The sequence below is a fragment of the Parasteatoda tepidariorum genome, chromosome 8, assembly GCF_982258835.1.
Source record: "Parasteatoda tepidariorum strain Cologne lab strain chromosome 8, Ptep-v5.0, whole genome shotgun sequence".
Lineage (NCBI taxonomy): Eukaryota > Metazoa > Arthropoda > Arachnida > Araneae > Theridiidae > Parasteatoda > Parasteatoda tepidariorum.
Window position 1 is genome coordinate 54,973,403 of NC_141762.1, and position 22,750 is coordinate 54,996,152.

Sequence of the window (22,750 nt, forward strand, 5' to 3'; positions counted from 1 at the left end):
TATAATTAATTCCAGGGAACTTGTATTAAAAACGAAGCAAACTACGAGAAGTATTTATGAAACATTTTATTACTATGTTCCTGTTTTAAAGGATTATATATTGATCAAAATAATGCTGAGTTCATTCAAATGAGGTACTTGATGTACAGAATTTCGTGATTTGATATATGTTCGTGTTAGTATTCATACTCGGGGTTTGATCAACAATCGATAGCAATTAGTTAATAATAATATCTTATCTTGTCCCATGAAGATTGAAATTAGGATTAAGTGCTGCGACATAATTTTAAAAAATTGCTTGACCACAAATAATTCCATTGTTTTTTCACGTTTGCGCAAATGCGCATTATTAAAAATAAATTGCATTTGAAAAATCAATAAATTTGTTAAGCATAAAAAATTAAAGAATTTTACATGAGTTTATTAAAAAAAAAGTTTAATTACATGAGAATTTAACATTTATTAAAATAAAAGTTGATCTTTTAAATATGTACAAGTTTTGTTTTATTTAAAATAGAGCATATAATAACATGTAGAAGTTCTATGCTTCTTTTGTAAATTTGCAGCTATTCTCATATTTTTCTCCAGTTCTTCATTTTTTTTAAATGGCTGATGATTTGTAAAATCAATTAACGAAAAACGGAAGGAAATGAAATATGCGGTTTTCACTACATTCTGTTCAGAAAACTAAATAACTTATAGTGCCACGTATCAAAATTGGTTGTAAAGCTAATCAACAGGAGGCGCTGGAGACAATGACTACAATGAACTTCAGAAAAACTATAATGTTCTCTGTTGCATATTGGGGCATTTTAACAGAAATTTTTACCCAGTTAGTTAATTTTTCCGTGGACTATATCACATTTCGGCTATGGATGTTAGTTAATTTGAAAATTGTTTTATAACTTTTTACCAGTCATCTGTGCTACGAGTTGATAAATTTTGAGACTAGTTTCGAACTTGATAAGAATACATAAATGAACTAGTTTGATCCAGTTTCCTGAGAAACTACTAGGAATTCGAACTAGTCAGGGTTCCAGACAAGTTCGTTAGTTCAAGATTTCGTTCTAGTTTCCTAAGAAAATCACAACAAATTGTCCATTTGTGTTTCCTTCTGCTTTTCTTCAACTGATTTAGCATGTGGTATCCTCTACAAGAAAAGGAACTAAAATTTCTTTAACTAAACTAAAATCGTCTCCTGTAGGAAAGAAATTCAGGTAACTAAATCTCTTTCTGGTGCTTTTGTTCTAGATCAGGGGTTTTCAACTTACATGTGGCCGGGAGAGGCAATTCAAAACACTAGTCAAATGGCGGGCCGCAACTTTATCAAAATTTTATATAGGACTCTTTTATGTTTGAAAATATTACTGTCAGATTTTTATTTAAGTTTTTTTTAACATCAAAAAGCAAAATAACAAGCATTACAAATAATGCTTGTTACGTATCATTTCGAATCTTCTCTTAATCAGAAACTTAGTGACAAGATTTTTTTTTTCTTTTAAATTTAATTCTGTGGTAAATTTACATTTTGTTCGACTTATTAGGAATTATAGCAACAACAAAAAATTTCTCGAGCATCTGAAATTAATTTTTTTTTCTTTTCCGCTCACGCGATATTCAATTCAAGGAATTTAAATGAAATATGATATTCATTCCCTGTTTTATGCGTTTTAAAATCTACAAATTTTAATAATTTCGTCCAAAATTAGTAGTTTCAAAAAGTTAAATGGGAGAATTTCTTCGAGAAAATTTCTTATACGCACATGCTAAAATATAGTCACTAAGTACAAAAAAGCGAAATAAAAAAGAGCAACATACACGATTATTTTTGTATTTGAATAAATATTTTCTTGGGTGCAATACCTGAGAAGTAAATTTTTTTGCATCGTTTGTTCGTTAAATTTCACAGAAACGAAGAAATTAGGTTTTCTTAAATGAAAGAAAAGTATTTTAAACCCATATAGATTTTTTAAGAAAATTGTCCGCAAAAAACGACTACTAATATATTTTAATTCGCGAGTCACAAAAAAATGCACCGCGGGCCGCCAGTTGGTAACCACTGCTTTAGATTATATGACCGCACGAACTCAGTTCATAACGTTGAATAAGTTAATTTATTTTTCAAATTGCCGAAACATTTTTTGATCACCCGGTATCAATAAATACATATTTTATTACATATCAATGAAATAGATGTTATATGATTATTCTTTAAAACGCCAATCAAGCATTTTTCTTGTATTCTAAAAAATTAATAATTTTTTTACAGATGCTAAATTTCGACAGCGAATAATTTGTTTTGTCCCCACATTTAAGGTTTTATCACGACTTCGATGCTCAACAACAAATAAACTGAAACTTTTCTGAATTTTTCTCTTGGAAACAATAAACATTTGATCAAAAACAAACACTAACCCTTAGATCTTACATTTCTATTTGTCTCACGTTTTTCAGAACAAATAATCTGCAATTTATCTTGGGTCCATAAAAAAAAGAACACAAATTCATTTTCTGAATGCATACATTTCGAATAGAGCTTTTCTTTTTCGGTCGCATTGTGTCACATGCAATCAATTTGAAACTATTTCGTCGTCTACAACGAACATTTTTTCTCTATTGGAAGACAAATATATTTTGTAGCTTTCATTGAACTAAACTTGATTTATTATTTTAAAATTACTTAACTTTCCCAGACATAATATTTTTAATATCTAAGCTTTATGAGAATCATTTCTTGGTTTAGTCCTTTCATTAATAGGCTCAAAAGATATTAATCCTGCACCTCACAATGTTCAAAAGAACATAAAATTATAATTATCATTCTAAGAGACAATTTTATGTGCTGGTTCCATAATGATATTATTCTTATTATCGAAGTATAACTCAAACTATAGTAACGAAATGATCATGTGTCAATTTAAATTTTCGAAAAATAAGAAACAATATAGTTTAACATTATCTCGAAAGAACAGAGAATTTTATCAGTGGAAATATCTTATAAGTTACAAACAAGCTGTACTTCCAGGCCTGCCTACTACTACGGTTTTTGCAAAATATTTTTTGAGCTGTGGACTTTTGAAAAATAAAGCTTTCAGAATTTTTAGTAACTTTGCTAACATTTTAAAAGCCTCACTGTGATTGAGCTGAAACAAAGTGGCGTTGCGTGTGAACTTTTTAATCATTTATTTATAGTGGTGTAGAAAATAAGTTTAAATGAATAAAAAATGATACATTAAAACATTACCATAACTACCACTGGAATAAAGTTTTATAAAAAGTGAAGAAAGTTGGCAGACGTGTACTGCAAATACTGGTTCTGGAAAAGATTAAATTAAATTCTTAACTATACTAGTGTTTTTGAAAGTACTTCTTTAATATTTTTAAGTTTTTCTTAAGTGCCACATCCTTATATTTCTCCTCAACGAAGAGTTTGTTGCTTATTGGTACAACATGCATTTGCAGGCTTGTGTGCTCAATTAACCCCTTGGGTACGAGTTATTCAGAAAAGCATTTGTACAAAATCAGGATCAGGACGTAATTAAATAAAAAACGGTAATTTATATCCAGTCGTTCCTAATTTGACAGACTTACTTTGCTTTTACTTTAATTATTGTTAGTTTAATCATATATATAATCAATGTTAATTCAAAGTATAACAAAATAGCTTTATTTTGAACAAAGTAATGGTGAATTAAATAAATCAAACAATTATAACTCCACCCACAAATAAACTGCTAAAGAATTACTTTGGTTACGAGTTTTATCTTTTTACCCTGGTTGATACGGTTTTATGCTGGCACGTATTTGTGACAGTCGGCGTGAAAGGGTTAAGACTTGTAACCCTTTTTCAAGTAGAAAAGCAGATCGCACAATACGGTTGTTGTTGCTGTTGTTGTTAATTTACGTCGCACTAGAGCTGCACAATGGGCTATTGGCGACGGTCTGGGAAACATCCCGGAGGATGATCCGAAGACATGCCATCACAATTTTGATCCTCTGCGAAGGGGATGGCACCCCCGCTTCGGCATCCCGAAGACCTGCGAGCGAAGTCGAGCACATTACGGTAGCACAGTTTAACGAGAACCAATACCGCACACCCTCGGTCCCTACGCAGACTGATCCAAGTGGTCACCCACCCGCACACTGACCGTAGCCAGTGATGCTTGACTTCGGTGTTCTTCGGGAACCGTGTCTTAACGATCAGTCCACTGCGGGACTCGCACAATACAGGGATGAACAACACAAATATACATTCAGGATAACAATGGGATTCGAACCCGCTACCTTCACGCTTCGCACAGCGTTTGGCGGACGTTACCGCTTAGCCAGGGAGGCCTCTCAACATAAAGAGAAATGTCAACGTGTTCTTTTTTTACGAAAAAAATTTATCTAGTGGTAGAAGAACTAATAATCTCATAAATAAATTTTAAAATAATAAAAATTATAATTTCTCAGTACAATTGATTTTAAGCTGTTTCACCCACCACTACATGTCAATAATTCAAAAGTCCTTATTAAGCTCCACTTTGTTTTAGTTACCTAGTTAGGAGCCTTTTAATTCTCTGGTGAAAAATTTTTTAAGTTATTTTGCTTTTCACTATTTTGCATTATTTTATGTCAAAATAACTGAAAAATATTATATTGAGCATCTTGAACATGCATGAGTCGATGAGGTAGCTGGAAGAGCACATTGTTCTGCACTGCTCGTTCGTTGTAGTGGAAATGGGCGCCTGTGGCCTTACGGCCCTTTTCCCATTCGTCCTGAAATTAGACTAAGAAACATTCATGAGAAAATTAAGGTTTGGACCGCAAAATGGAGTTCTTGAGATGTTCAGCACTGCTTTTAATCGGTATTAGTTTAAATTTTTTACTTTGAAATAACTAGTGGTGTCACCAATAGTTATTTCCACCATTGTGGTGAAGCAAACAAATCAAAGTATTACATCCCATAATTAAATTAATAATGAAATAGCTTGGTTACCACCATATTTCCTTCTTTATCCCTCTGATTAACGTGTCTCCAGTTTTGCAATACTATTTTGTAACAGCATAACAGCCTATTACGCAGACGATACCGGTATTATTATTAAATCCAGAAACCCAAATCATGCTCTTCAAAAACTACAAGACCATATAGACGAAATAGAAGACTGGTGCTTAAAATGGAAAACTGCAGTAAATGCTGGAAAATCACAAATATTAATTATACAAAAAAGAAGAATTAAAATACTTCCACAACTTCAACCAAAAATGTTCAACATACCAATACCAATAGTTAAAAAAGCAAATTATCTTGGCCTTATAATCAATAGCAAACTCACCTGGAATGATCACATCAAAAGCACAATAGATAAAGCAAATGCAGCAATAATAGCCATACAACCATTAATTATAATCAGAATATGTCACTTAAACTAAAGAAGCTACTATATACAGCATTGATCCGCCCAATACTTACCTATGCCTCACCTGCCTGGACAACGATACCTCAACATCTACTGAAGAAATTAAACCAATGCCAAAACAAGATCCTTAGAAAAATAACCTGTGCAAGATGGTTCATCCGGAATACCAATATACATGCAGACCTAAAAATACCAACTCTATCACAGCATATATACAAGCTAAACGCAGATTTTTTCGATAAAGCCATAGAATGTAAAACAGCAAATTTTAATGAAATCTTTAAATTTGAAAATTATATCAAAGATAAAAACTACAGACCAATAGCTGCACATTTCACCTCCGACGCCTCATATCATAACTATCAAAACAAATAATTTCATCAACCTTTCTGAAAATAACGTTTACTCATGCTGATACAATTCTGAACAACTCCAAAATCAAACAAACACAGTTTAGAGCAAGCTGCTCAATTTATTTTTGATTCCTTTTTAGTTATTCAAGCAAAGAGCTTGAAACATTCATAAAAGCAACTCCATTGCCTGCTTACCTCATTGCTCAACCAAAACTGTTCAAAAATTCCAGATGAATGGGATAGGGGCCGCTTCGCGGCCCAGGTGCCCAGTAAAATCTAAACACTAGGACTAGGACTAGGCAATACTATTTTGCAATGCAAGTACAATTTGCATCAGCCATAATGACATATATTTAAAAAGAATTTCGCATAAATTTTCCTCTTTTATAAATTTTCAGAGATGCCAACTGCTCCACTTTGAGTAAAAGGTTTTGGAATAGTAGTTAGACACTAAATTATACAGTATTTTTTTTAAATTACAGTATTTATTAAATTAAAGTATAATTGTAAATTATACAGTACTGAAATTTCATTGAAAACTTCACTATGAAATAATTGAAATTAAGTAGCATTTCCTGAACTGGGAATTTTATTAACCCTTTCGCGTCGCATACCTGCCAACTTTTACGCATTTGGCGTAAAATTTTAATTTCATATTTAAAGTGGTAGTAAATATATACTAATTTTTCTTTTATATACTTAATTTTTAAATGATTTTGATCACCAATATTCTTAAAAAAATTAAGCATATATATTAATATGTGTTATTATCATAGTTGTCAGCTTAAGCTTTTTCAAAAACAACGTATTTTTTGCTTAAAATTGAAATTTTAATTCCTTTTTAATACCACTGAGAAAAATCATAATAGAAGGGATTAAAAGTTGGCAGGTATGGCGTCGACTGTCACAAATACTTGCCAGCATAAAACCGTATCAACCAGGGTAAAAAGATAAAACTGGTAATCAAAGTAATTCTTTAACAGTTTATTTGTGGGCGGAGTTATAATTGTTTGATTTATTTAATTCACCATTACTTTGTTCAAAATAAAACTATTTAGTAATACTTTGAATTAACATAGTTTATATGTATGATTGAATTAACAATAATTAAAGTAAAAGGAAAGTATGTCTGTCAAATTTGCAACGACTACGTTTAAATTAACGTTTTTTATTTAATTACATCCTGATTCTGATTTTGTACGAATGCTTTTCTGAATCACCCGTCCCCAAGGGGTTAACTTACATGTAGTGGTGTACAAAATCGACTCTTAATCAAATTTACTAAATCGAGAATAAAATCAAATTAAAACTTTGCTACCACTTAAAAAAATTTATCATCAAAGCAGTGCAAGTTGGCAGCCGTCGTTTTTCCTTCCTTCCATTTTTATTTATTTATTATTTTGTTTTATTCCTAATATTTTTGTTATTATTTTAATTTTAACCTTGAGAGAAACGTACTGTGTTTTTATTCCTAATATTTTTGTTATTATTTTAATTTTAACCTTGAGAGAAACGTACTGTGTTTTTATTCCTAATATTTTTTTTATTATTTTAATTTTAACCTTGAGAGAAACGTACTGTGAGGGCACATTTACTGAGTGGGAAGAAAGACCCAAAAAAAATTTTATTAATGCTTTAATGTTCCTGTTCTATGTGTTCCTACAAAACATAGGAAATGATTTAGTACGTAAAAGTTTCCCTTATAAAAAAATAGTAATAGAAAATCCCTTTAAATTATGACTACAATTCTCAATTAAAACGTATTTTTTCTTTTTCAATCAAATAGTTTTCTACGAGGGTTGCTATTTATATTTCTGGCCTTGGCAACAGTAAGTGTTGCTAGGCGACCGCAGACGATTTTAATCGAAAGTTTGATATTTTTAAACATAAACTCAACAGACGATTTACCATTATAGCTTCATTTGTGTTGTTGACAGTAAATTGAAAAGTTCTTCTCTTTCAAAAAATGGAATTGAATCGTGAACATTTTCGTGCCATTATTTTTCATAACTTTCGACGTTTATTGTCAAGACAAGAGTGCTGCGATGAACTTAATTCTTTATTCAGCGATAAAGCGCCATCCTACAGCACTGTAAAAAATTGGTATGACGAATTTAATCGTGGTCGATGTTCGATCCAGGATGAATCCCGTGCAGGTCGTCCAAAATCCGTTGTTGTGCCAGAAAAGATCGATGCTGTGCGTGAACTGATAAAGCAAGATTGTCATGTGACATACCGAGAGATAGAGACGTCTTTGGACATTAGTATGACTAGCATCAATAAAATATTGCATGAACATTTGAGCGTAAAAAAAATTTGTTCGCGTTGGATCCCGCATAATTTGACAAACGCTCAAAAAAAGGCTCGTGTCGATTGGTGCAAGGAAATGTTGGAAAAATACGTTCAAGGTACATCAAAGGCTGTGTATAACATCTACACAGGTGACGAATCATGGATCTATGCATATGAGTCAGAAACAAAACAGCAATCAACTGTATGGGTCTTCCAAGACGAGGCAAAACCAACAAAAGTTGTTCGAGGAAAAAGCACATCGAAACAAATGATTGCCTGTTTCTTCGGCATTAACGGTCATGTGGCAACAGTGGCGTTAGAGCAACGCAGGACGGTCAATTCTGAATGGTACACGACCATTTGTTTGCCAGAAGTCATCGGAGAAATTCGAAAAAAGCAGAAGAACAGGTGAATCATTCTTCATCATGCAATGCGAGCTCTCACACATCGACTCAAACAAAGGCATTTCTGACGGAGCGAAAGATCGAACCGATGGGTCATCCGCCGTACAGCCCTGATCTGGCACCCAATGACTTCTTCTTATTCCCATACATCAAAAATAAATTATGTGGACAACGATTTTCGACCCCCGAAGAAGCGGTTGATGCATTCAAAACGTATGTTTTGGAGTTACCTCAATCGGACTGGAAAAAGTGCTTTGAAAATTGGTTCAAACGCATGCAAAAGTGTATTGATCATCGTGGAGAATATTTTGAAAAACAATAAAACCAATTTCGATCCTACATATTTGTTTTTTCATTATTAGGCCAGAAATATAAATAGCAACCCTCGTATAAGTCTAGTTGCAAACTTTTACACAAATCGGCAAATGCTCACAAATGTAATGCGAATGCACAAGCTTACAAATGTATTGCGAATGCATATCCATACAAATGCAATGCGAATGCACATGCTTACCAATGTAATGCGAATGCACATGCTTTTCATAAGGGCTTTAAAAGGATGTAGAAAATCCATTTGGCAATAGTTAATGAAAAAAATATTACCGGTGTCAGTTATTTGTGAGTGAGTACGGGTATCTGGCATAATTTAATTTTGTTTAAAAAAATATTTTTCTCTAATTTTATTGAACATATTTTGATGATAAGAGATAAGGCATGAATATATATATGATAAGTTTAATTTTGCTCGTACATGCTCATGATAAAAATAGCGAAAAAGAATTCTCAAGTTTTAAAAAAATAATTCTAACAAAATAATTCTAACTATTATATACTGCCATTATTACCTATCAAAAACATTAATTATTGTTTCACCTCAGTCCTAAACATGGTGCTTTTTTTGTTTTGTTTTTTTTGTACTCATTTTTAAATGTCCTGTTATGCTAAATACAAGGCCAGATTACATTATTGGATATTAAATAAACTCAAACTAATAATTAAATATTTTCTCAATGATCTCATAAATTTTGCATTAGATTTCAAATAAATGTATATGTTTAATCAGGGATACGCTTAATTCGAAACTAAATATTTTTAAAGTATGAAAGCAATTCTATATTTACTTTCTCTAACGCATTGGTGGCTTCCCAAATGAACGAATTTCAATTGATAACTTGTTATACATCCATATTTTATTAATAAATTATTTATTTAGGAAATTTGAAAGGAAAGAAACATGCATAGAATATCCATTCAGTTTTTAGCACCATTGTATAAAAAAATATTGAAAAACTTGGTGATAGATTTAAATATATAACAGTTGAATTCATTTTTCAATACAAGATTGATTAAAATTCAAATTATTTATTTAAATCACAAATTTATTGTAAAGGAAGCTAGAAGTAAAATTTTTGCTGTTTATTTTTCTTCTTACAAATTTACCAATTCAGCAATTGTTTTCACGATAGATTTAATACCACGACATATCACAGTTACATTTTGAAATTCTTTGTGTTTGAACAAACATGATCTCTGATGTACACTTATTTGAAAACATGCACAAGGGATTTGAGAAATTTTTGCTTCCAACCACGCACAGCTTCAAGTATTTTTTAAATTATGGCTACTTTAAACAAAAGAGCTCGTTTAAGCACTGAGTTAAATTATAATGTTTCCAAACTTTTATCTTCATATTAATATACAGTGAGAAATAAATGTTTTGTTAAGTTACAGATTCTTTTTTTTTTCCCATGTAGGTCAACTGTATCCAATTTCTTTCAACTATTGAAAACCTAAAGAATTCACTGTCTTTCAGCAAAACTCCGATTTTATAAACAAAAAATTAAAAAAAAAATTTTTGATAGTATTAACCAATAAAAGACTATTATATTTTGAAAATATTTGATAAGATTATCAATCAATAAATTATTAATGATAAATTATTAATGATAAATTATTAATAATAAATTATTAATGATGAAAGGTTATTGCTGATAAATATTTTTTTATCGTTTTATCATTAATATTCCTTAATTTGGTTTTAAGTTCGACTCTTGAATTCACAATCTTGGAACTGAATAGAGTCCAATTATGAATTTATTTTTACATATTATAACAAAGGCATTTATCCACACATTGGACATTGAATAATCTAGGTCGTTAATCTTAAATTATCCAATGTGTAAAAATTTGGTCTTAAATAAAGGTATAACATTTATAAGGCTTAAGCTAAATAAGTATAAAGCAAATATTTTTTTTTATTTCCCTCCAGTTTTATATATTTGTATAATAACTAATCCTTACCCCCCCCCTTTCTTTTCCTCAAATTTAGGTCACTATTCGATTTTACAATTTTTATTATTTTTGATTTTTTAAAACAGAATTATTGACGGTTGCTTTCCATAATATTCGATATTTTTGTAGAAATTGAAAGTAAGAAACATCTACAGCCTTCTTGACTAATTATTTTGTACTTTCAGAATTTATTTTTAACTTAGTACATTCTATTCTGCATTCTCCTATGGATGGTGTTTTCTACACTAGATAACTCTGAAAGCTCGGTACCGCCTAAATTTCCGGGTTACTGTTTCCGTTGTATTTTAAAGCCATTTGGCATCATTTTATTTTGAGATTCTTGCAAACAATGTATTTTATTACTTATTACTTGTGTTTACAATGCTAACAAGACTGGTGTTTAAATTGCTAAAAGTGTTAACACTAACGTAAGATGGTGCACAGCTTGCAACAAGAACAAACAGTAATAAACTTATGGAAAGACGCCATATCAAGACTGCCAAAAAAGCGAGTTATTCAAAATCTAGCAACCATGTCACCTTTTTTAACAATATATCTCTAAAAACTAAAACAAATTTTCACTTCAAACTCACCAGAATTACATATTAACATTAATATCTTATGAAATATGGCAGATTTGAGCCCAGAAATTATCTAATTTATTTCTTTTATTGAAAACAAAATTATCCATTTGAAAACATCGCCTATCAGAATAACATGTAGTAAGCAGCTGCAAACTTTTTAACCGGGACTAGAGTAGGTGCCGAGCTCGAGATTGTTATTGTTTACACTTCTATTGAAAACACCATCCATTCTTGGAAATTAGGATCCTAATTATAATTATATCTTTCTGAATAAAAGAAATAATACTGAAATTTTAAAAAAAATTGAGTTCTATGCATTATTAAAACTATTTAATTTTTATAGAACATCTTTTCTAGTGTACTACTGTTTCTGAAGTAATTTTAATTTTTTTTTTTTTTTTTTCCTCTGCCTCAGAACACAGTCTCCTTGCAACAGTATGGTTGTTGGAAAGCGCCACCTATAACTTATTTTTATTCGAGGGTTTTTAAATCTCTATGAACATGAGGTTCTATTTCGTAACAAAAGTGAGCAGCCGGATGCACACCAGTCAAAACAAATATAAACTTTGATCGCCTTAGAATAATTTTACTTTGCGATTCATCTGATTTAATAAAATAAAATGATTCTACAAAGATTTTTTTAACTGCGTCTTTTACTTGAAATTTTTCTTAGTATTATATCTATATATGTATCAGCTTAGTGGTTCCACGAAATTGTAATTTGAAAGATAGAGTTTGAATTATAGGCTTTCAGATGTCTCTATTTACAAAAAAAATTAATTTTCTCTGTTCTCGTCAATATCTTATACACCGCATGGGTTCCAGTTGGATTAAAACTAGTTTTTATAGACTTCTTTCAAATGAAATCTTTAAGTCGCATAATTTTGTGAGTAGTTGTTCAAGAGGGAAAAAATAATATATATTTTTTAGATGATCTTATTAGCTGACCATAAGTCAAAATATTTTCTATAATATTTGTTCCTTATATTCTATCATGCATGCTTTGTTATATTAAATAATTTTGTGTAACAAATCATTTTTTTCAATACTTTCGGCTGATAATTACTTTTAATTACTTAATATTATCTAGTTATTGCGTATAAAATAATGGTAAAAGCCAACATCAAATTTCACAATTTAGAATATTTCTTTGGGTAAAATTGCATGCAGTTTTCGATATTATATAAAAAGCATTATATTCAGAGCAAATGCTCTGATACCAAGTTAAATAGCTATTAATTTTTTTTTTCTCTTTACTTTGCACTAAAGACATAACAGGGAAGCTTGTTTACAGTTTTAGTTACTATATATTCAATTGGGGATTTTAATATTGCCTGTATCATTATTATTATCTTCACTAAGTTATTTTTATACCACTAAACCCTATAATCAATTCAATTCTTAAAAAAATGTCCACCTTCTTAATATTACAGGCATGTTTTCTATTATAAATTATTAGTACAAATCTTATTGATATCAATTTTTAAAACCTCCTTTGATGACTTTTATAGATGTGATTAATTTTTATGATGATAGATTGTCAACACTTTTATATTCATACTTTATTATCTTTAATAAGTTGATTTTAGTTTAAGTTAATTGAAGTTTGCATCATTAACTATAAAAGCAAAATGAATTGTTCTTCTTTTAATATTATTATTTTGTTGAAATTCGCTAAATAAAATATACTAATGATCTGACATTTAACTACAAAATAGAATAAGTTATCCATTAGTTGATAGCTACTTATGAGGTCACATTAGCCAAAAACTGACTAAAGTATTCTTTTCTGTATAACAAAACTAGCTTTTTCTCTATCATTCATTGAAAAATATTGCTTATTTGAAAATCACTATGCAAACTTTGAAAGAGGCTTGATAATTGAAGGGCTTAAATATTTGATATGTACAAAAAATATGTATATTATTGTGGTGATAATTTTTATATGTTTCTCTTAAAATATTTGCCTTATTTATTCAAATAATTTATAATGTTTTTTTTTCCTATTGTTGTTAACTATATTATTATTTAAGTTCTCTGTGATTAATATTTTATAGCACATGCAAAACAAGATCAGTATTCCAGTTATAGCCAATTTCTGTTATAATATAACTAAAATGAAATCCTTCAGGTAAATTTTTTTTCATAATATGCATAATTTTATTTTATTAATTTTTAAAATTTTATAAAGTTAATAATTTTAATATGTAAGAATTTTTTCTTAATTTGCCTGAAATTTTATAAATCCATGTTATAAACCAAAGCATTATCATTTAAAGCAAAGCTGATAAAATATTCCTTCAAGCAAAACCATGAGTGTTATCTACTCCACATATGAAATAATTTATTTAAAAAATTTATATTTAAAACTCTTTAAAAATTACATTTAATAGTTATATTTCCTTAAAAGTATATGTATTTTCAAATTAATGTTAGGGAATATTTTATAATTATTAAACTGAGTAAAAGAATAAGCATTATAATTTGAATAAATACTTACATTTAAATATATTTTTTTAAAGTCTATATTTAAAATACCTGTTCTTTGTGAATTAGTTGCAAACAGTGATAATGCCCTCAACTTTGAATGGGTGCTCATAAAATATACTTTAAGTGAAATCAACACTGGTGGACCTTCAACTTAAAATTACACTTTAAATTTTATTTATTAAAAAAGTAATAATCAATACAAAAACTTACTCGGTGGAAGCAAATCATATATTTTTTTTAAAAAAATTTTCCCAAGCTTTGAAAGTTATAAAGTTTTCAACACATTGTGGTGGACAACATAATTATTCATAAAACTTTTATCAAGTATATTGGGCAAATTTTTTTTATTTTCATGTTCCTGTAGTTAGTAGATATGCAGGGTTTGTATGTACCTGAAATATTGGGAACAGTCGGGGAAAATGAGATTTGAGAAAAACGTCAGGGAAAAAAGTAATTATATCTCAATTGTCAGGGAATTTTTCACCTTATCTAATCTAGCTAAAACTCAATATTACAAGCTTAACTAATGATTACTAGTTGCATCTCTCGAACTAAGCTGAAAATCTCGACGATTGGAAAATCAGACATGGAGTTTAAAAACAATTTCCTCAAAAGAAAATTTTATATTAGTTTACCACTATTTTCTGTGCTTACGACACAAACCCATTAAAATTGCATTGATGAAAAATCTATAGTGATGGTGCAGTTTTATTAGTAGATCAGTACTGCAATGAGGATTGTTCACTGATCAAGATTTTAATCTGGGTTTAAGACAGTCAGCAGCAGAGTCTCGCCACTTCATAATTTTCATCTCTCTTTTTGATTGAATAAAGATAAAATTTATTTAAAATTGTAAATTAATGAACTTTAATCTGAGGGACTTTCACTTTCCACTAATTAAACAAAGTATTTAAGACTTCTCTAACTTAAATTTCAGCCCTCCTTGAGTATAACAAATTAGGTTTAAAAAAATTCAAGAATTCAATTAAAATTTTAATAAAATATTGAGTTTAGGGAACTTCTTTTTTCTAATGTTTTAAGTGTATGCTGTAACAAAAATTATTCAAATTTGTCATTTAAAAATATTGAATTAATTTCTTTATTATTTTGTGCAAAAACAAGTGATATTAAGAATTTGATGATTGCAGAATTATAAAAATGGGAACACTGTTATGTAATTTACTTTTGTCAAAGATTTTTAATTACTGGCTTATTGTTTTTTGTCCCCAACAAAATTACTAAAATTCTTTTTTTAATTATTTTATTAAAGAAATATTGAACCAAATTACTAATTTTAATAAAATATATTGAATTTTTAAATTGGAGGGACCTTTTTTAATCTAAGTTTTATATATATATAGTTTTTTTATATATAATAAATTTTTCTAGTTTTGTAATTTTTACATATTTGTATTGAGTTAACGATTCAATAATTAATAAGCATTTAACAGAAGGCTATTCTCAAATTTACATATGTAATGTAATTTTTATGTTTATGTTCCTTTTCTACTTCATCCACAACACATCTTTATGAGTAAGTGCAAGGTAATATTGTAAACCAAGATTAATTTTCTTAAAAAAGAGTTAGCAATTTTTAAAATAGAAAAAAAAAATTTCCAATTATTCCCCTGCCTTTTTATCTCACTGCAATTTCAATTTTTTTATTCTTATTATTTATCTTTAAAAAATTTAAGTTTAAACTATTGTAAATGTTTTCTTCTCCTTTATTGTTATAATTATTTTAAATGTGCAGCATTTTAACTTAACTCATTAAGATTGTGGCACATATTGAATTTACTCTTCATTTTAGTTCTTAAATAAATTGCCTATAATCTTTAAAAGTAATCCAATTTACACACAAAATATGAGGAGAAAGTTTTTTTTTTTTCATATTAAATATATTATGCGTTTAATTTTTATTATCCTGGAATTTTATGCAAAATGGCCTAGAGAAGATAGAGAAAATTTTCTTCTTTTTGATTATAAACCCTTGATGTGTGATATTTTGTCATTATTTATTTATTTATCCATTGCAGCATAAATTCATCTGTTAAATTTGAACAAATAGCAGAGGAAACATTGCAAAACTTATGTGAGTCTTTTGAAAATGTTTTGGAAAAATCTAATCTTGTAGAATGGGATGTGAATTATAGTGTGAGTATATTGAAACTTGCTATATTATGTAATGTTTTATTTATGGTTTGTTTTATTTGTGTTGTGTTTTATCGATGTTATGTTTTATGTTTTGCCAGGTCTATATCTTTGGTTTCAAATTATTGAAGGCAATTATGTAATTATGAAAGATAATTGTAAAACATTTAATTTTTTTGGACTTTTATAATAATTTTTAATGTGACATCTGTAAAAAGTTTATCTCTATATTAGAGGATATTAAAAAATAATATTCAACCTGAAAATAATACTTTCAAAATTCTATCAAGAATTAAGAAAAAAATTATCTAGTAATTTAAATTTATAGGGTAATTGCATTCCATATAATTTTTTAATTTCTGTTACAAAGAACAGGGTACCTTGTTGGTGGCATTTTTAACATAATATGTAAAAAAAAAATATATGACCTAAATAAAACGAGACAAATTTTCACGGAAAAACAACTAGAGAAAGCTTTACACCTGCAAAAATTCCTGTTACAAAATTTTGCAAATAAAAAATCAACATATCTAAGTTTCTAGAATAATATATGAAATTCTATTTACTTTGCTAAATAAAATTTATTTCTTTTTTCAAAATCTTGTAACACAGCTTAAACCCTGCCACCAAATATAAATAAATAAGTTACAATGAATGAAATAAATCAGAATTAATCTAAATAAATGCATGCTATAATTTTTGTTAAAATGCTAAATATTTAGGATTCTGTGAGTATTCTGTAGGTTATACTTCTTTAACCTTGTTCTTGCATTCTTTTATACATCAACCTTAATTTTTTCTGAAACTGAATCTGATGATTTTCAGTTCATACTACAATAAATAATAAGCCTATTTGTCTGACAGTGCTTTAATTTCTGCTTAAATTGTTTTAGAATCTTTTTCTGTAAATCTATTGGTGTTCAATTTCTATTCTCTTTATTAAAAATAGAAAAAATAGTTCTTTTCATTGTTCATTACGTATTAATAAACATCTAGGTTCTGAACTGAACATGGCATAGTATGATTACTGATAAATAGACACTAACAAGTAGAAAATAAATGTCTTTAAAAATAAAAACATTTAATGTCTACAAAAATTCGAAGAACAGGAAAAATTTTGTAATAAAAATCTTAGAAAATTTTAGGTTTTCTATTTTTAATTTTTTTTTAAGTAATGGTTAGATTTTTTTTTTTTAAATTTGAAATTAAGCCCTAATTTTCTACCATACACTTTTCTAAGTATATAAAAACTAATTAAATGGAATTTTAAACCTAATGATTGGTAGAGATTGAAATAAGATGCTGAAACTATAGATTTTTCAAAGCAGCTTTTTCAAAAAAATTTTTCATGTATAGTTATAAAAGCGTGTCAATTTTAACTGATGTTGTAATGTACTTTAGATTCTATTTCTTCTTGATTAACTATTTTTCATAAATAATTATTTTTAAGATTTCTGTCTATATGCATCAATACTAAAAATATGTTCTAGAAGCTGTTTGAAATATTCTTATCTTTCCATTTTAAAGGAAATTTAAATCTGCTAAAGTCTCTCATTTTACTTTCTAGGCATATTTCAGAACTTTTCTTCTTTGAGACAACTTTGCCTCTATTAGTGATTTTGTATTAATGTATATAAAATTTTAGTTCCTCATACTTTTAACTTTATACTAGTACTTTTTGTCCACAAATATTATTTTCATGAATTTTTAACTAACTAAAAAAATCGAGAGTACAGTGTTTTTAAAATAATTGCTCTTAAAACTTGAAGAATTTTTTTTCCAGAGATCAAGTATGACTTCTGTTTTTGTATTATTTTATTCAGGAAATTATATTTTGTCTATATCTATTTATTATCCATGATATTCAAGTATGTATGTATCATCTTTTAATTGACAAATTAACTGTTTGATTTTTATCACAGTTATTATAAATGTACAGTGCACGAAATAAAAAAACGGACTACCCTTAATAACTTTTGATCTAATGATCGGATCTTCGAGTTCTAGAACTTAATCTTAATTACTTAAAGGGGTGACCTAAAATATGCTAATTAATAAGAGCAGGCGATATTTTTAGTTATGAAATCAGATACAAAAGCATACTTTCTCTGAATAAACGTACCCTTTTTTCAACTTATTTGGATTTTTGATCCCCAATATATAAGGTCCCCATAATTGGGTCAAGAGAGCCATTCAAAGTTTGGAACCCTCAATGTTAATTTTACTTTTTGCATATTTCGCCATATCTCAAATCTTTTGAGTGAATTGAAAAACTTTTGCACACAGTTATAAAATCCGTTTATCCAAAGATAATTCCATGTAAAAAATTAATTTTCATAAATATTATTTCATACCTGCCAACTTTTAATCCCTTCCATTCTGATATTTTCCAGTGGTATTAAAATGGAATTAAAATTTAATTTTTAAGCCAGAAAATACTTTGTATTTGAAAAAGCTTAAGCTGACAACCATGATAGCAACACATATCAATATATATGCTTAATTTTTTTAAGTATAGTGGTGATCAAAATCATTTAAAAATTACGTTTATAAAAGAAGAAAAAGTATATATTTACTACCACTTTAAATATAAAAATAAAATTTTACGCCAAATGCGTAAAAGTTGGCAGGTATGTTATTTTATTAAATAAGCCGACCCGCCCGTGTAGGGGTTAGGGAACTGCCCTTGCATCAGAAAGGTTCTGGGTTCGAATCCCGGGCAAGGCATGGATGTTCTTTCCTTCTCTGTACTATCTGTCCTTACTGTGGGAGCAACGTTGGCCCACCAAATATGATGCCCCTAAAAGAGTGGCCAACAAATCTGCCCTTCAGATACCTGTATGACCTAGGTCATTCTCCAGGTGTGCATTGGGAACAAAAAAAATATTTATTAAATAAGAGTCAAAACAATTTTGAATTTCAAAGCATACAATTTTTTACATGATTTTAAAGTTTGTAATTTTACATAACAGAATACAAAATTTGCATGAAATCGACTGACTAGTGCCTAAGAAATCGAATTTTAAATATCTGACTTTTTGAAATTCATTTAGTTTAGCATCAATAATAGTTTGACAGTTTTGTAGACCTTTAAAAAAAGTACCAATATTAGTTTGCCAAAAATGATAATGAAAGTATTAGCCTCAGTCATTACTAGTTATTTTAATATTATTATGCATATAAATTTGATCATAGGTACAAATTGAAATTTAAAAAAATGCGTTAAAATGCTAAATTGATGGAGAAAATGTACTATTTATACATGAGAACCTTAAAAAAAATTGGCCTTCTGTAATAGGTATTACTTTTATTATGTTAATTGGAGTTGTCATTTTTTTTAACTACCAATTCAATATACCAATATTGGTACTAAAATACCTACTACAGATACTATAGAAACAGAACAAAATAAGAAAAAAAATAGACTAATAAAAAAAATTTAAATTATCTATTCTTTCATAAAAAATTTTGTATTTTTTATAAAAAGAAAAATTTAATTAAAAAATTATTTGTCTTTCTTTTGTAGAATGGTGTTTTAACTGTTACACTTAATCATCATGGCTCATACGTTTTGAATAAACAATCACCTAATAAACAGATTTGGTTATCCTCTCCTATTAGGTAAATATAAGTTTACAGTGTGTATCTTAAAATTACTATTTATAACTATTGATATCTGTATGTATTGTTAAATTTTAAGTTAATGTCAGGAAATTACACCTTTAGAAAGTATTCTTAATTAGTGGGCTGCACCCACTGCTCGCCAACCCCCGAAAATTGCTACGCAATCTTATGTGGTTTGCTTAGCAAACCAAGCTCGCTTCGGTCGCTACTAACTTAGGTACATTGCAAATGCACAAAATTCTAAGAATTCAAAACAATCGTTCAAATCCATATAAAAACTTTTTTTTTTTTTAAAGTTACATCTTTTTAGTAAATACTAAGTCATTAAAATAAATTTGAATTCAAATAAATGACATGTAATTCGTTAAACCTATTAGAAATGTGCTATAGTATAATTCGTGATCTAAATCAAAATTCGTCAAATAAATTCGTAATATATAAATTCGTGAAAAAAGGCGCTTTCGACAAAATACTAAAATAGAGATCTATCGACAAAGACTACTTACTTCTGCCCAGCTTAATAGTAAGAGATTGCCGCAGCTGATGCTCTCTGGTTATTTCAGTTTCCGTTTTTAAAAGCACTATATGTTGAGCCACCTCAGCTAGATTTGGCATGTGACATTTTTCGCGGCAATCATTGATCGATTCGCCGTGTAAGAGAAATAGTAATGTAAACAAAACAAACCACCGGCGGGAAAGAAATATAGCCAAAATTGGGAGCCACGTAAGAGAATTAGATGTTAGAAGTTTTTTTAAGTCAATATATATATATATTTTTAATAATCTTTATAAAATTAATAAAAAACTTATCAATAAATTGTATAACACAAACCAAAATTTATGCTTGCATTGCCTGGAGTTTTGCAAATTTCTCTTAAATTATTTTAAATACTTTTTTTTTAAAAAAAATTTCATTCACCTTTTTGCATCAAATTTTGAATTAACAAAATTAGAAAAAGAAGCTTAATTAAACAGTTTGCGATAAATCTGAAAATTCTACAATCCACAAGATGATTATTGTTTATTTGAAATAACCCAATATATTTAATTGATTAATTATTTATTGAATTTAAAAAATGCCTGTTTTATCATTATTTTTAATTATTTATTTTTAGTGGACCCAAAAGATATGATTATATTGATGAAAAATGGATTTATAAACGCGATGGAATTTCATTGTGCAGGATTTTATCAGAAGAAATGTCAAATATTTTACAAGAAGAAATAAACTTTGAGGATTGCTTATAAATTTTTCTGTTATGTGTTCAAACTACAACTAATAAGTGGTTATTTTTAGGTATATCAATAAATTTTGTTGAACTGTTTTGCTGTCTTATCATCATTACATTAAAAACTCATTTCATAATTGTTACTTTCAATTGATAAGGAAAATAGGTCAAATCTGATCTTAACTTTTAATTTTTTTATGACAATTGATAAACTGCTAACTGACACAGTGGGTTTTTTCTACTTAAAAATTAAGCACCATATTATGTATTTAACCCTTTCTCAGAATATGAGGAAACTACTTGACAAAATATTTGAAAAAACTTAACTATTCTTTAAAGTTTTTTTGTTTTTTTTTTTTGCCAAACTCATACTTATATCGATACTTGCTGTGAATCCTTTGAATTACTATTTTACATGCAGATGAGAGGAATTAAAATTGTACAACGGATCATCGCTTTGTAACTTCCTCTTAACCATCATGAACTCATTGTTTAGAATTGTTATATTAACATTCAGGATTGTAACTTCTCTCAACAGCATTTCTCTGAACCCCATATTATATATTTTAAATACAAATCAGACAGGTGAAAATAGGAGTACGGACTAGAGCAAAATCACCAGTTTAGTTCAATAAAGTAGACTGCTTTTGTTTACCAAATTTATAGTGCATTTGGCAGCATTGCTCTGAATCCATTGATATAGTATTTTTAGTGCAGATCAGAAGGGGAAAAAATTTTGCCTGAACTCGCACCTCCTCTGCTTCTATTCAAATAGAAGAGAATAAAATTGTGCAATGGATCTTTACTTTGTCACTCCAGATATCTCTCATTGCTTTCATCTAAATTTCATATTTATATGACAATTCTTAAACATTTTAAATTTAAAAAAAACTATGGTGTGAAGAAATCTAGAAAAACAAACTTTTTAAATTTTACAAAAAAAACTTTCGATGAAAAAATCAAAGGCTTTGTTTTGAAGAAAAAAGTGTAAACTTTATAATGATAAAAAAAAAATTAGCTTTCTTCGAATAATGTGATGGGTTTTGATGTACAGAGTTATTGCAAAAATTATCTTAAGAATTTTATAATTTAAAAAAAAAACAATTATTAGGCCTTGAGGTACAGCCTATCAGATCGCCATTTATCATGTTATATTTGCCTTTAATACTCCGAAGGCACATACAGACCTACACTTTTTAATTTATAATATGCCTAAAGTTTTAGCTATAAATTTCATCGAATTTTTTGTTTCTATAATAAATTATGATAACTCAAGCGTAATGTTGTCAAATGCAGGTTATAGTTAAAAACATAAGCAGAGTGTCTGCTTTATGAATCTATTCATAAGTGAATTTTTTTATTACAGTACAAGAAAGGTAAATTAGGTCCCCGACCCCTCCAAATATGGGTATGCGGGGGGAAATTTCATCTTGTCGCCGTGACAGTTTCCCGCACAGCCGGAGGTGGACAAAGAGTATCTGCCACACGCACTATTTTATTTATTACAGTACAAAAAAAACCTGCTTATTTATGATACATGAAAATGCAAATATTACTCAAAGAAGTCGCTTGACAAGTTTCGACTAATCTGTTAAATAGTAAAGCAATATTTTACAATCCAATCATAATTTATAAACAACTTTACTCATTCTTAAATTGAGATTAAATACTTTTTCATTGATGATTAGTGACAATCATTATCCAACAAAATATTTTAGAATAATTCTGTATCTTGTTACTACTACATTACCTTTCCCTTATTTTTATGATTATATAATTGTTTTATAAATATAGTTGGTAAAATTTCCATTAGATAATATGATTCATTGCAACTAAAACATATTACTATAAATCTGTATGTTTTCTAAATAATTGTATCAATATTGCATAAAAAATATATGTGAAATACTCATATTACAATTTTTT

General features: G+C 28.4%; 1 protein-coding gene across 2 annotated transcripts; it reads left to right on the forward strand.

The window, feature by feature from the left end:
• The first annotated feature begins 1,094 nt into the window (after positions 1-1,094).
• Positions 1,095-20,920, forward strand: fh (frataxin). Of its 2 annotated transcripts, none has more exons than XM_087150352.1 (5): positions 1,095-1,217; positions 13,388-13,461; positions 15,857-15,974; positions 19,498-19,592; positions 20,711-20,920. In XM_087150352.1, exons 2-5 carry the CDS (start codon positions 13,391-13,393, stop codon positions 20,841-20,843), a joined length of 417 nt encoding a protein of 138 aa, XP_087006478.1. In that variant the 5' UTR covers positions 1,095-1,217; positions 13,388-13,390; the 3' UTR covers positions 20,844-20,920. The 2 variants fall into 2 exon arrangements, with proteins under 2 accessions (XP_087006478.1, XP_087006477.1); XM_087150351.1 differs by lacking the exon at positions 1,095-1,217 and adding an exon at positions 11,863-12,216.
• The last annotated feature ends 1,830 nt before the right edge of the window (positions 20,921-22,750 follow it).

What these genes read in the sequence shown, in the direction of transcription:
- fh (XM_087150351.1), top strand. Translation starts at nt 12,085, where the DNA reads ATGTCTCTATTTACAAAAAAAATTAATTTTCTCTGTTCTCGTCAATAT. An exon ending in AATGGGATGTGAATTATAGT is followed by an intron (nt 15,975 to 19,497) that starts GTGAGTATATTG and finishes TTTCTTTTGTAG; the next exon opens with AATGGTGTTTTAACTGTTAC. An exon ending in TGGTTATCCTCTCCTATTAG is followed by an intron (nt 19,593 to 20,710) that starts GTAAATATAAGT and finishes ATTTATTTTTAG; the next exon opens with TGGACCCAAAAGATATGATT.